General features: G+C 46.2%; 1 protein-coding gene across 1 annotated transcript in view; it reads left to right on the forward strand.

Moving 5' to 3' along the window:
- LOC139403938 (voltage-gated potassium channel regulatory subunit KCNG4-like) overlaps nucleotides 1–4,567 on the forward strand; it is a 10,345-nt gene extending 5,778 nt beyond the window's left edge. The window contains exons 3-7 of the mRNA XM_071147144.1: nucleotides 742–1,074; nucleotides 1,410–1,519; nucleotides 1,952–2,090; nucleotides 2,541–2,760; nucleotides 3,654–4,567. Coding sequence (XP_071003245.1) covers nucleotides 742–1,074; nucleotides 1,410–1,519; nucleotides 1,952–2,090; nucleotides 2,541–2,760; nucleotides 3,654–4,567 — 1,716 coding nt within the window. The remainder of the gene's footprint in view (nucleotides 1–741; nucleotides 1,075–1,409; nucleotides 1,520–1,951; nucleotides 2,091–2,540; nucleotides 2,761–3,653) is intronic.
- Nucleotides 4,568–15,165: the final 10,598 nt, after the last annotated feature.

Below are 15,165 nucleotides of genomic sequence, written 5' to 3' on the forward strand. Positions count from 1 at the left end.
ATATAATAATACTAGTAATAATATAATAATATAATAATACTAGTAATAATATAATAATATAATAATAATATAATAATATAATAATACTAGTAATAATATAATAATATAATAATACTAGTAATAATATAATAATATAATAATACTAGTAATAATATAATAATATAATAATAATAGTAATAATATAATAATATAATAATACTAGTAATAATATAATAATAATAGTAATAATATAATAATAATAGTAATAATATAATAATATAATAATACTAGTAATAATATAATAATATAATAATACTAGTAATAATATAATAATATAATAATAATAGTAATAATATAATAATATAATAATAATAGTAATAATATAATAATACTAGTAATAACACTAATAATAGTAATACTAATAATAGTAATAATATAATAATAGGAATAATATAATAATAATAATAATAATAAAATAATATAATATAATGATATTAATAATAATAATGATAACAGTAATAATACAATAATAATGATATAATAATATATTAATAATAATATAATAGTAATAATATAATAATAATACTATAATAATAACAATATAATAATATATTGCATTTAGAAGATGCCTTTATCCAAAGCAACTCAGTCATTTTTGACATATTGAAACATGAATGTAATAACATGTATTCAATAGTTATGAAGCTCATATTGACTAACGTAATCAATAAAACCGGATATATTCTCTTTCTGTTACCCCAGGCCTTGATCAACGTAGGGGGTAACCGCTACACGTTCCCCTGGACCACCCTGGAGCAGTTCCCTCTCACCCGGCTTGGGCGGCTTCGTCTCTGCTCCAGCCCCGAGGACATCGCCAGCCTCTGTGACGACTACGACGAGACCCAGAGGGAGTACTTTTTCGACCGGAACCCCACAGCGTTCCGGGTCATCTTGAACTTCCTGGCCGCCGGGAAGCTCCGCCTCCTGCGGGAGCTGTGCGCGGTGTCACTGCACGATGAGCTGGACTACTGGGGGGTCGACCCCGCCCACATGGAACGCTGCTGCCGCCGGCGCATGTTGACACGTGTCGAGGAGGTACGTTGTTTCTGTCAAGTGTTTGTTTATCTATTTAACGTTTATTTCAAGGGGAACTTGGTCTAGAAGACGGCTCCATTTATTGGGACATTTATGTGATGTTGACTTTATAACTAAGGCTTGATTGTGATCTTGATTGTGATTTTGATTGTGATCTCGACTGTGCTCTTGATTGTGATCTTGACTGTGATCTTGACTGTGATTTTTGATTGCGATCTTGACTGTGATCTTGACTGTGATTTTTGATTGTGATCTTGACTGAGCTCTTGATTGTGATCTCGACTGTGATCTCGACTGTGATCTCGACTGTGATCTTGACTGTGATTTTGATTGAGGTGGCGGAGCGTGAGCGTAAGGAGGAGGAGTGGAGACAGAGGAGGATGAAGCTACAGAGGCTTCCCCTGTTGGCTGAGACGGAGACGGGCTACCGCAGGCTGATGAGCAGGTAGAAACAGTAGGGTTAAACACTAGGTACAGATCTTGGATCAGCTTCCCCTCCTCCAATCCTAACCTTAACCATTACTGGTGAAAATGCTCAACTGACCCAAGATCAGCATCTTCACCCAGCACCCAAGTACATGTATAACAGTGGTCACATGATCAAAGACTGACCAGGGACACAGAGGGCTTTCTTTCTCTTGTTGTTTGTTGAGGAGACAAACTGAGAAGACGTAACACAGTTAGCTATCAGTCGATGCACTAAGCACTGATCTCGCGAGCATGATCCCAATAGCTGTGTCCTTCCTTCAGAGAACAGTAGTTATATTCATAACTTTACGTTATGTCCTCGTGAATTTGTAAGACAACAGGATCTGTAAACAAAATTTCCAACAAAAAAGGTTTAAAAAAATGTGATTTTTCTAACTCTCTTCCACAGGTTGAGAGAGGTGGTGGAGAACCCCCACTCCGGCTTGGCAGGGAAGATGTTCGCCTGCTTCTCTGTGATCATGGTAGCTGTGACAGTCATCAGCCTCTGTATCAGCACCATGCCTGATCTACGCCAAGAGGAGAGCAAGGTGAGTTGGAACATAACCGCTGAGCTAAAAGCCTAGGGGTTAGCTTGGGGGAGCTAATACAAGTCTTCGGGGTGCAAGGAACCTACTCAAATATGCAATGTCATTCTTTCAACCGTTTAGATTGTAAAGATTGCTCCCCATCAATAGTTAAACCAAGCTTTGTTGGGGGGAGCTTTGTTGGGGGGGGGGGGGGGGGGGATTTGTTAGGGGGAAAAGGTACATTTCTAGGCAACTGTAGTTTGTTTCAGTCTCCAGGTCTTTTCCCCATATCTAAATGCTATGACAACCACTCTCCCCATCTTCATCTAGATGATTTATTTATCTTTCCCCCCCCCCTCTCTCTCTCTCTCTCTCTCTCTCTCTCTCTCTCTCTCTCTCTCTCTCTCTCTCTCTCTGCCCTCCCCCTCTCTGCCCTCCTCCCTCTCTGCCCTCCCCCCTCTCCGTCTCCAGGGCGAGTGTTCCCAGAAGTGTCGTCACATGTTTGTTGTGGAGACGGTGTGCGTAGCCTGGTTCTCCTTGGAGTTCATGCTGCGGTTCCTCCATGCTCGATCCAAACTAGAATTTGCCCGCGGGCCCCTGAACATCATTGACGCTGTGGCCATCCTACCCTACTACATTTCTCTGGTGGTGGTGGAAAACAACACGCTGGAGGATGGCAGTGCAGGAGCAGGTGGAACAAACATAGTCATTATCATTATTGGGGCGGCAGGGTAGCCTAGTGGTTAGAGCGTTGGACTAGTAACCGAAAGGTTGCAAGTTCGAATCCCCGAGCTGACAAGGTACAAATCTATCGTTCTGCCTCTGAACAGGCAGTTAAACCCACTAGGCCGTCATTGAAAATAAGAATTTGTTCTTAACTGACTTGCCTGATAAAATATATATATTTTTTGGGGTGAACAATTGTTTTGTATGAAGTCACTTTATTAATACACTCAATGAGAATTATAGTAGGATAATCTGGACAGCAGTGTTATAATGGGGTTAGCTATAGCTAGCTAGGTTAGTGTGGCACAACAGTGTTATAATGGGGTTAGCTATAGCTAGCTAGGTTAGTGTAGCACAACAGTGTTATAATGGGGTTAGCTATAGCCAGCTAGGTTAGTGTGGCACAGCAGTGTTATAATGGGGTTAGCTATAGCTAGCTAGGTCAGTGTGGCACAACAGTGTTATAATGGGGTTAGCTATAGCTAGCTAGGTTAGTGTGGCACAACAGTGTTATAATTGGGTTAGCTATAGCTAGCTAGGTTAGTGTAGCACAACAGTGTTATAATGGGGTTAGCTATAGCCAGCTAGGTTAGTGTGGCACAGCAGTGTTATAATGGGGTTAGCTATAGCTAGCTAGGTCAGTGTGGCACAACAGTGTTATAATTGGGTTAGCTATAGCTAGCTAGGTCAGTGTGGCACAACAGTGTTATAAGGGGGTTAGCTATAGCTAGCTAGGTTAGTGTGGCACATCAGTGTTATAATGGGGTTAGCTATAGCTAGCTAGGTGTCAACCTGTTTCTGGATATTAACAACCCACCATATTAAGCAACATTGTGTACTTTCACCTCTGTTCCCCAGGTAGGGGGTACCTGGACAAGCTGGGTCTGGTCCTGCGGCTGATGCGTGCGTTGCGTATCCTGTACGTGATGCGGCTGGCGCGCCACTCCCTGGGTCTCCAGACCCTGGGCCTGACCATGCAACGCAGCACCCAAGAGTTCAGCCTCCTCCTGCTCTTCATCACCGTCGGCATGGCCCTCTTCTCTCCCATGGTGCACCTGGCCGAGAGCGAGCTGGCGCCCAACGCCGCCACCGCGCCCCAGCACAGCTTCAGCAGCATCCCAGCTTCCTATTGGTGGGCCATCATCTCCATGACGACCGTGGGCTACGGGGACATGGTGCCGAGGAGCATCCCGGGTCAGGTGGTAGCGCTGAGCAGCATCCTGAGTGGAATTCTCATCATGGCGTTTCCTGCTACTTCCATCTTCCACATGTTCTCCAGGAGCTACCAGGAGCTGAAGCTGGAGCACGAGAGGCTGTGGAAGGAGGAGACGGGCGCCGCTCTGGCCGCTGACAACCTGGAGAACAGGAGGGAAAGGGAGGTGGAGAGGGAGGCGGAAGTAGAGATGAAGGCGGAAGCTGTCGCGGAAACGGACAGCTACTGGCCCAGACGCCGAGACTTTGTGGATTCTCTGTGCCAGTCCCCAGGCTATGCTCCCGGCTTAGGGGGGAACAGAGGGATGATGGGAGGGATGACAGAGGGACAGCAGGCTATGCTCCCGGCTGGGGGGAACAGAGGGATGACAGAGGAACAGCAGGCTATGCTCCCGGCTGGAGGGAACAGAGGGATGATGGGAGGGATGACAGAGGGACAGCAGGCTATGCTCCCGGCTGGAGGGAACAGAGGGATGATGGGAGGGATGACAGAGGGACAGCAGGCTATGCTCCCGGCTGGAGGGAACAGAGGGATGATGGGAGGGATGACAGAGGGGTAGCAGGCTACGCTCCCGGCTGGAGGGAACAGAGGGATGATGGGAGGGATGACAGAGGGGTAGCAGGCTACGCTCCCGGCTGGAGGGAACAGAGGGATGATGGGAGGAATGACAGAGGGGTAGCAGGCTACGCTCCCGGCTGGAGGGAACAGAGGGATGACAGAGGAACAGCAGGCTATGCTCCCAGCTGGGGGGAACAGAGGGATGATGGGAGGGATGACAGAGGGGTAGCAGGCTACGCTCCCGGCTGGAGGGAACAGAGGGATGATGGGAGGGATGACAGAGGGTCGCAGGCTACGCTCCCGGCTGGAGGGAACAGAGGGATGATGGGAGGGATGACAGAGGGGTAGCAGGCTACGCTCCCGGCTGGAGGGAACAGAGGGATGATGGGAAGTTTTCTTATTTTTTCGATCTTGTCTCATCGCTGCAACTCCCCAACGGGCTCGGGAGAGGCGAAGGTGCTTCCTCCGAAACATGACCCGCCAAACTACGATTCTTAACACCCGCCCGCTTAACCCAGAATTCAGCCGCACCAATGTGTCAGAGGAAACACCGTTCAACAGACGTCCAGGGTCAGCCTGCAGGCACCCGGCCCACCACAAGGAGTCGCTAGAGCACGATGAGCCAAGTAAAGCCCCGCCGGCAAAACTCTCCCCTAACCCGGACGACGCTGGGCCAAACTCTCCCCTAACCCGGACGACGCTGGGCCAAACTCTCCCCTAACCCGGACGACGCTGGGCCAAACTCTCTCCTAACCCGGACGACGCTGGGCCAAACTCTCCCCTAACCCGGACGACGCTGGGCCAATTGTACGCTGTCCTATAGGACTCCTGGCCACGGCCGGTTGCGGCACAGCCCGGTCAGCCTCTAGCACTGCGATGCAGTGCCTAAGACCACAGATTTATATAAAAAACGTGTTTGGAGTCATTATTTCATGTTATGGAACCAACTTGTTGTTGTAAATGAGGAAATGTTGTAAATGATGAAATGTTGTAAATGATGAAATGTTGTAAATTAGGAGGGCTCAATATATTTTTTAAAGATTAGCCATTGAGGACTAGAATAAATACAGCTTCGCCCGTCATTCAAGAAAGCCAAACACCCTCAAAATGTGTACCTAACATTTCCATATCATATACAGTTGTCAACGGTTATGATCACTATGTTAGATGTACAGTTACCAGATGACATACCCTGGGTTGTCCTGAACAGAATGAGCCTGTTTGTTGTATTGTTGAATTGTATACCAATCTGAATCCATTCTATGCCACCAAAATTACCATCTGCTTCTCTGAATAATATGTATTTTTATTGAACATTTATTTAACTAGGCAAAGTCAGTTAGGAACAAATTATTATTTTTAATGACAGCCTAGGAACAGTGGGTTAACTGCCTCGTTCAGGGGCAGAACAACAGATCAGCTCGGGGATTCGATCCAGCAACCTTTCGGTTACTGGCCCAACACTCTAACCACTAGGCTACCTACCGCCCCACTGAAAGCTGTAACACTGTAACATCGTATTTTATAATTTAGCTAGTCATGTTGGCAATAGAACAAGCTTTGAAATGATGCCCACCTGACCCAGACTCCAAATATAAGGAACCGTTTTGTGATTGCGTAAACAACAACAGTAATTGTCTAAAGGCAATGATGCAGGGCTGTGTTCCAAAGAAAACAACTACAAGGAACCGTTCTGTGATTGCGTAAACAACAACAGTAATTGTCTAAAGGCAGTGATGCAGGGCTGTGTTCCAAAGAAAACAACTACAAGGAACCGTTCTGTGATTGCGTAAACAACAACAGTAATTGTCTAAAGGCAGTGATGCAGGGCTGTGTTCCAAAGAAAACAACTACAAGGAACCGTTCTGTGATTGCGTAAACAACAACAGTAATTGTCTAAAGGCAGTGATGCAGGGCTGTGTTCCAAAGAAAACAACTACAAGGTCGCCTGCTCTACTTCCTCAACGGCACAGCTAGCAGACCTCTAAAGCACCTTATAGATGACAACACTCTTCTTTGACTCATAAACGTCCATTGAAATGACTTAGGAACTGTGTACACTTTGAAGAGGTGTGTGGCCACTTGGAAACACCAGTTAGACCTCTCACTCAAACCCTTGTCATTTTTTGTCTTGTGTTGCACCTACCCCACATTTTTCCAAGAATATTCTTATCATCATGTTACTGAATGTATCCAGAATGTTTTCAGATTTCGTTGTGGTGAAAAGTCCAGTCAATGTAAAAGGCACATCAAATCAACAGGGTGATATTTGGATTCGGGTCTTGTGTCAGGTGAACTGTTGTGTCCCCACCTTCAGTCCTGTCATTTCCCCCATTAATCTCCACTGGTCCCTTTTCATTTCTACCGTGAGGTTCCCTATTTCTTCTGTGAGAACCATGTCAATTTAGCGCAATCCGTATAGGAAAATATGTCAAGTGTAAAGGGGTTAAAAGGCAATGTTTTCACTTGAATGGAACACAATTGAATGGAACACAATTGAATGGAACACAATTGAATGGAACACAATTGAATGGAACACAATGAATGGAACACAATTGAATGGAACACAATTGAATGGAACACAATTGAATGGAACACAATTGAATGGAACACAATTGAATGGAACACAATTGAATGGAACACAATTGAATGGAACACAATTGAATGCATTTGGATAGTGAGAAATCTACGTGGTACAACATGAAAAAATGGGTTGTATATATATATATATATACAGTGGGGCAAAAAAGAAATAAATCTTGCTTGTTTGTAGGTGAACAAATACTTATTTTCCACCATAATTTGCAAATAAATTCATTAAAAATTCTACAATGTGATTTTCTGGATTTTTTTCTCCCTCATTCTGTCTGTCATAGTTGAAGTGTACCTATGATGAAAATTACAGGCCTCTCTCATCTTTTTAAGTGGGAGAACTTGCACAATTGGTGGCTGACTAAATACTTTTTTGCCCCACTGTATATATATATATATATCATATATATATATATATATCACTGTTTTTTTTAATCTCCTTGGTGCAATTTTCACAACTCTTACATGTTGACCACACCGCTCGCCTTGCAAAATATATGTACACATACATGTCCTCAATCATTGCACCCACACTGCTTGCGCACGCCAATGAGCGTCCGTGTTAGCCAGGCGCTAAAATTTGAACTTGGTTCTATTTGTGACGCTCAACGCGCTGCAAGTCCGGCCTCTCCCATCTCCTCATTGGTTTTTAGGAGCATGTATCCACGTGGGTGATTGGAAGATGAACTGAGGTTCACACTCCAGTCCTGTTGGTTGTGGTAATGCACATTAAACTTGGTTGCCATCCGCCATATAATGTCCAAAAAAAGAAGAAGCCTGAAGGAGGAGAGATCACTAGAAACTTGGTTTACCCTTTTATCTGTGGATTAATTGTCAGAGTAGAGGACCTTGTGCATTTCAGGTACATTAACAACCAAACGTTTATATCCCAGGGTAAACTAGCTAGCGGCAGCAAGCTAGCTAGCTAAATTGCCATAAATGTTTTACACTTTTTGACCTGTCCCCAAATTAATATAATTGGTTCAGAGTTCATTTTTGACATTTCAACCTGAATGTCCTGATCTCGTCTGGTGTGGGGCGACCAAATCACTCTGCTCGCGTGCAACCTGAAAGTCCTGATCTCGTCTGGTGTGGGGGGACCAAATCACTCTGCTCGCGTGCAACCTGAACGTCCGGATCTCTTCTGGTGGGGGGGGACCAAATCACTCTGCTCGCATGCAGTCTGGTCAGCATGTTAGTACAAAACTCAAAACGGATCATCGAAAAGGCAAATCATACAGTCAATACAGTCAATACATACAGCCAGACAGATTAACGGGACATGCACTCAAAGCATGTGCTGACCAGCTGGCAAATGTCTTCACTGATATTTTTCAACTTCTCCTTGACCCAGGCTATAAAACCTACATGTTTGAAGCAGACTACCATAGTCTTTGTGCTCAAGAATGCCAAGGCAACCTGTCTACATGACTATTGCCCCATAGTACTCACATGGCTCACATCAACATCCCGTACACACGGGACACACTACAATTTGCATACCGCTCTAACAGATCCGCAAATGATGTCATCTCTATTGCTCTCCAAACTGCCCTTTCCCACCTGGACAAAAGGAACACCTACGTGAGAATGCTGTTCATTGACTACAGCTCAGCGTTCAGCACCATAGTGCCCTCCAAGCTCATGACTAAGCTAAGGACCCTGGGACTGAACACCTCCCTCTGCAACTGGATCCTGGACTTCCTGATGGGCTGCCCACAGCTGGTACGGGTAGGCAACAACAAATCTCCACGCTGATCCTCAACACTGGGGGCCCTCAGGGGTGTGTGCTTAGTCCCCTCCTGTACTCCCTGTTCACCCACGATTGCGTGGCCACACACGACTCTAACACCATCATTAAGTTTGCAGACGACACAACGGTGGTAGGCCTGATCACCGACGACGATGAGACAGCCTATAGGGAGGAGGTCAGAGACCTGGCCGTGTGGTGCCAAGAGAACAACCTCTCCCTCAATGTCAGCTGATTGTAGACTACAGGAAACTGAGGGCAGAGCCCACGCCCCCATCCACATCGACAGGGCTGGAGTGGATCAGATCGAGAACTTCAAGTTCCCTGGTTTCCACATTATTATGGTCCACAAACACTTCCTCCTCAGAAGGCTAAAAAGATCGGCATAAGCCCTCAAATCCTCAAACAGTTCTACAGCTACACCATTGAGAGCACCTTGACTGGCAGCATCACCGCCTGGTATGACAACTGCATGGCATCCGACAGCAAGGCGCTACAGAGGGTAGTGCGTACGTCCCAATACATCACTGGGGCCGAGCTCCCTGCCATCCAGGACCTCTATACCAGGCGGTGTCAGAAGTCATACACTGTTCTCTCTGCTACCGCATGGATAAGCGGTACCGATGCACCAAGTCTGGAACCGATCCTGAACAACTTCTAGCCCCTTCAAGCCATAAGACTGTTAAAGTTAGTCCAGGTAGCTATTGGTTAACTATTTAAATATCTATAGCATTGACCCTTTTTTCACTAATGTTTTTGACTCAGCACATACTCTGGTGTTACTGTTTATTATCTCTCCTGTTGCCTAGTTACTTTACTCCTACCTATATGCACACTACCCATTCAAAAGTCTGGGGTCACTTAGAAATGTCCTTGTTTTTGAATGAAAAACACATTTTTTTTGTCCTTTAAAATAACATCAAATTGATCAGAAATGCAGTGTAAACATTGTTAATGTTATAAATGACTATTGTAGCTGGAAACGGCTGATTCTTTATGAAATATCTACATAGGCGTACAGAGGCCCATTATCAGCAACCATCACTTCTGTGTTCCAATGGCACGTTGTGTTAGCTAATCCAAGTTTATAATTTAAAAAGTCTAATTGATCATTAGAAAACACTTTTGCAATTATGTTAGTACAGCTGAAAACTGTTGTTCTGGTTGAAGAAGCAATAAAATGGGCCTTCTTTAGACTAGTTGAGTATCTGGAGCATCAGCATTTGTGGGTTCGATTACAGGCTCAAAATGGCCAGAAACAAAGACCTTGTTTCTGAAACTCGTCCGTCTATTCTTGTTCTGAGAAATGAAGGTTATTCCATGCGAGAAATTGCCAAGAAACTGAAGATCTCGTACAACGCTGTGTACTACTCCCTTCACAGAACAGCACAAACGGGCTCTAACCAGAATAGAAAGAGGAGTGGGAGGCCCCGGTGCACAACTGAGCAAGAGGACAAGTACATTAGAGTGTCTAGTTTGAGAAACAGACGCCTGACAAGTCCTCAACTGGCAGCTTCACTAAATAGTACCCGCAAAACACCAGTCTCAACGTCAACAGTGAAGAGGTGACTCCGGGATGCTGGCCTTCTAGGCAGAGTTGCAAAGAAATCTCAGACTGGCCAATAAAAATAAAATATTAAGATGGGCAAAAGAAAACAGACACTGGACAGAAGAACTCTGCCTAGAAGGCCAGCATCCTGGAGTCACCTCTTCACTGTTGATGTTGAGACTGGACAGAGGAACTCTGCCTAGAAGGCCAGCATCCCGGAGTCGCCTCTTCACTGTTGACGTTGAGACTGGACAGAGGAACTCTGCCTAGAAGGCCAGCATCCCGGAGTCGCCTCTTCACTGTTGACGTTGAGACTGGACAGAGGAACTCTGCCTAGAAGGTCAGCATCCCGGAGTCGCCTCTTCACTGTTGACGTTGAGACTGGACAGAGGAACTCTGCCTAGAAGGCCAGCATCCCGGAGTCGCCTCTTCACTGTTGACGTTGAGACTGGACAGAGGAACTCTGCCTAGAAGGCCAGCATCCCGAAGTCGCCTCTTCACTGTTGACGTTGAGACTGGACAGAGGAACTCTGACTAGAAGGCCAGCATCCCGGAGTCGCCTCTTCACTGTTGATGTTGAGACTGGACAGAGGAACTCTGCCTAGAAGGCCAGCATCCCGGAGTCGCCTCTTCACTGTTGACGTTGAGACTGGACAGAGGAACTCTGCCTAGAAGGCCAGCATCCCGGAGTCGCCTCTTCACTGTTGACGTTGAGACTGGACAGAGGAACTCTGCCTAGAAGGCCAGCATCCCGGAGTCGCCTCTTCACTGTTGACGTTGAGACTGGACAGAGGAACTCTGCCTAGAAGGCCAGCATCCCGGAGTCGCCTCTTCACTGTTGACGTTGAGACTGGACAGAGGAACTCTGCCTAGAAGGCCAGCATCCCGGAGTCGCCTCTTCACTGTTGACGTTGAGACTGGACAGAGGAACTCTGCCTAGAAGGTCAGCATCCCGGAGTCGCCTCTTCACTGTTGACGTTGAGACTGGACAGAGGAACTCTGCCTAGAAGGCCAGCATCCCGGAGTCGTCTCTTCACTGTTGACGTTGAGACTGGACAGAGGAACTCTGCCTTAGAAGGCCAGTATCCCGGAGTCGTCTCTTCACTGTTGACGTTGAGACTGGACAGAGGAACTCTGCCTAGAAGGCCAGTATCCCAGAGTCGTCTCTTCACTGTTGACGTTGAGACTGGACAGAGGAACTCTGCCTTAGAAGGCCAGTATCCCAGAGTCGTCTCTTCACTGTTGACGTTGAGACTGGACAGAGGAACTCTGCCTAGAAGGCCAGCATCCCGGAGTCGCCTCTTCACTGTTGACGTTGAGACTGGACAGAGGAACTCTGCCTAGAAGGCCAGTATCCCGGAGTCACCTCTTCACTGTTGACGTTGAGACTGGACAGAGGAACTCTGCCTTAGAAGGCCAGTATCCCGGAGTCACCTCTTCACTGTTGACGTTGAGACTGGACAGAGGAACTCTGCCTTAGAAGGCCAGCATCCCAGAGTCGTCTCTTCACTGTTGACGTTGAGACTGGACAGAGGAACTCTGCCTAGAAGGCCAGTATCCCAGAGTCGTCTCTTCACTGTTGACGTTGAGACTGGACAGAGGAACTCTGCCTTAGAAGGCCAGTATCCCAGAGTCATCTCTTCACTGTTGACGTTGAGACTGGACAGAGGAACTCTGCCTAGAAGGCCAGTATCCCGGAGTCACCTCTTCACTGTTGACGTTGAGACTGGACAGAGGAACTCTGACTTAGAAGGCCAGCATCCCAGAGTCATCTCTTCACTGTTGACGTTGAGACTGGACAGAGGAACTCTGCCTTAGAAGGCCAGCATCCCAGAGTCGTCTCTTCACTGTTGACGTTGAGACTGGACAGAGGAACTCTGCCTTAGAAGGCCAGCATCCCGGAGTCGTCTCTTCACTGTTGACGTTGAGACTGGACAGAGGAACTCTGCCTAGAAGGCCAGCATCCCGGAGTCATCTCTTCACTGTTTCTTTAAACACTCAACCTTAAGTATTTCACTGTTGGTCTACCCCTGTCGTTTATAAAGCATGTGACAAATAACATTTGATTTGAACTCTGGTGTTTCTAGTGTCGAGCCACGTACAGGACCAGCACAACACATACGTACAATACAATACTGTAAAATACAAAACACAATTACAATAGAGATGGGGCGGGGCGGCAGTGTAGCCTAGTGGTTAGAGTGTTGGACTGGTAACCGAAAGGTTACAAGTTCAAATCCCCGAGCTGACAAGGTAAAAATCTGTCGTTCTTCCCCTGAACAAGGCAGTTAACCCACTGTTCCCCTGAACAAGGCAGTTAACCCACTGTTCCTAGGCCGTCATTGAAAATAAGAATTTGTTCTTAACTGACTTGCCTAGTTAAATAAAGGTAAAATAAAAAGAGATGGATGATGTATGATTGTGTCATGAAATGTGGTTAAAAGTCATGGAGAAGTCTTGGAAAATGTGTAGGAACCCTTTACAATGATTAATCAGAGGTTAATCTACAGCATAATGCATAATTAGTGTATTTGGGTGAACAGAGTCTAATGGACCTGTTGACAGAGAGGTGCCGGCTTCTCGCAGTGACGTTTTAGTACTTTACATGTTGCTGTAAAGTTGTTTCCCGCGGATCACACAAACTAAAGTAAATGTAAAAGGCTTTTGAAAATTAAAAAGCTTGTGGTTGATATTTCACATTTTCATGTAGTCTAAATAAGACCCTTTAAATGTGGTTAAGTCATGGAGAAGTCATGGGGAAAAAGTGAATGAACCCTTCACAGTGAATAATCAGAGGTCTCTTTAGCGTTAACGTCATTTGTAAATGTCTGTGAATTTGGTCAAATGGAAAAAGACAGCTGATGCACTTCTTTCATCCCAAGTCAAGCAGTGAACAAACCTGTATTTCCAGTTGCAACATATTTCTTTTAACACTCAACTTCCTTTTCCCCTTTGGTTAACCTGAATAAATAACATAAATACATAAGCTACAGTTGTTGTTTTTATCTCCTTTGGTGCTATTTCACAAGTCTGTGGGGAATTTAAAAACCTTTTAGTACAAACCTCCAAACTAGTAACACTAGGATCTTAATTTGATCAAATCAAATTGCTAAGAACTTAAAGTGTATTTGAGTTTTAAAAAGGCTTCTAAAGTTTGTAATCTTCACTTTTAAAGGTCAAACTTGATTTGCTCTCACACATTTTTTTGATCAACCCCTACAAAAATACACACGGATTATAATCCACATAAATCACATTTCCTGTTGCTGCAGGATTATTTTCCTGCTGTAGCAAAGTGGCTCAAATTAAGATCCTACATCTGATCGCAGCCGGTCTAGCATGTTTTATGGTATGACCCCGGTGCAGACAATGTTGAAGAAACAAAAATGTATTCAGGGTCAGGGTCAGGATAGGCAGAACGGTCAGGGTCAGGATAGGCAGAACGGTCAGGGTCAGGGTCAGGGTCTGGGTCTGGGTCAGGGTCAGGATAGGCAGAACGGTCAGGGTCAGGGTCAGGGTCAGGGTCTGGGTCAGGGTCAGGGTCTGGGTCAGGGTCAGGGTCAGGATAGGCAGAACGGTCAGGGTCAGGGTCAGGGTCAGGGTCAGGGTCAGGGTCAGGGTCAGGATAGGCAGAACTGGCGGGAGCAGGGAAACAAAACACTGGCAGGTTCTACGAACAAAACAAACTGGCAACAGACAAACAGAGAACACAGGTATAAGTAAGTACACAGGGGATAATGGGGAAGATGGGCGACACCTGGAGGGAGGGTGGAGACAATCAGAAAGGCAGGTGAAACAGATCAGGGCGTGACATAGTCTGACATTCAAAACCTTTCATTGTGTATTCATTTTGTTCGTAGACATCTTTCACCACACAACTTTTTATCTAAAATATGTTTACTGTGAAATATAATAATCACCAAAACACAAGTCTGCCAACAGAGTGTTCATGTTCTGTTTGCCCTCCACCATCACCTTAGAGGGCAGCCTGCCAGCAGAGTGCTCATATTCTGTCTGCCCTCCACCATCACCTTAGAAGGCAGCCTACCAGCAGAGTGCTCATGTTCTGTCTGCCCTCCACCATCACCTTAGAGGACAGCCTGCCAGCAGAGTGCTCATGTTCTGTCTGCCCCCACCATCACCTTAGAGGGCAGCCTGCCAGCAGAGTGCTCATGTTCTGTCTGCCCTCCACCATCACCTTAGAGGGCAGCCTCCCAGCAGAGTGCTCATGATCTGTCTGCCCTTCACCATCACCTTAGAGGGAAGCCTGCCAGCAGAGTGCTCATGTTCTGTCTGCCCTTCACCATCACCTTAGAGGGCAGCCTGCCAGCAGAGTGCTCATGTTCTGTCTGCCCTCCACCATCACCTTAGAGGGCAGCCTGCCAGCAGAGTGCTCATGATCTGTCTGCCCTCCACCATCACCTTAGAGGGCTGCCTGCCAACAGAGTGCTCATGTTCTGTCTGCCCTCCCCCATCACCTTAGAGGACAGCCTGCCAGCAGAGTGCTCATGATCTGTCTGCCCTCCACCATCACCTTAGAGGGCAGCCTGCCAGCAGAGTGCTCATGATCTGTCTGCCCTCCACCATCACCTTAGAGGGCTGCCTGCCAACAGAGTGCTCATGTTCTGTCTGCCCTCCCCCATCACCTTAGAGGGCAGCCTGCCAGCAGAGTGCTCATGATCTGTCTGCCCTCTACCATCACCTTAGA

The sequence above is a fragment of the Oncorhynchus clarkii genome, unplaced genomic scaffold, assembly GCF_045791955.1.
Source record: "Oncorhynchus clarkii lewisi isolate Uvic-CL-2024 unplaced genomic scaffold, UVic_Ocla_1.0 unplaced_contig_8727_pilon_pilon, whole genome shotgun sequence".
Taxonomy (NCBI): Eukaryota; Metazoa; Chordata; class Actinopteri; order Salmoniformes; family Salmonidae; genus Oncorhynchus; species Oncorhynchus clarkii.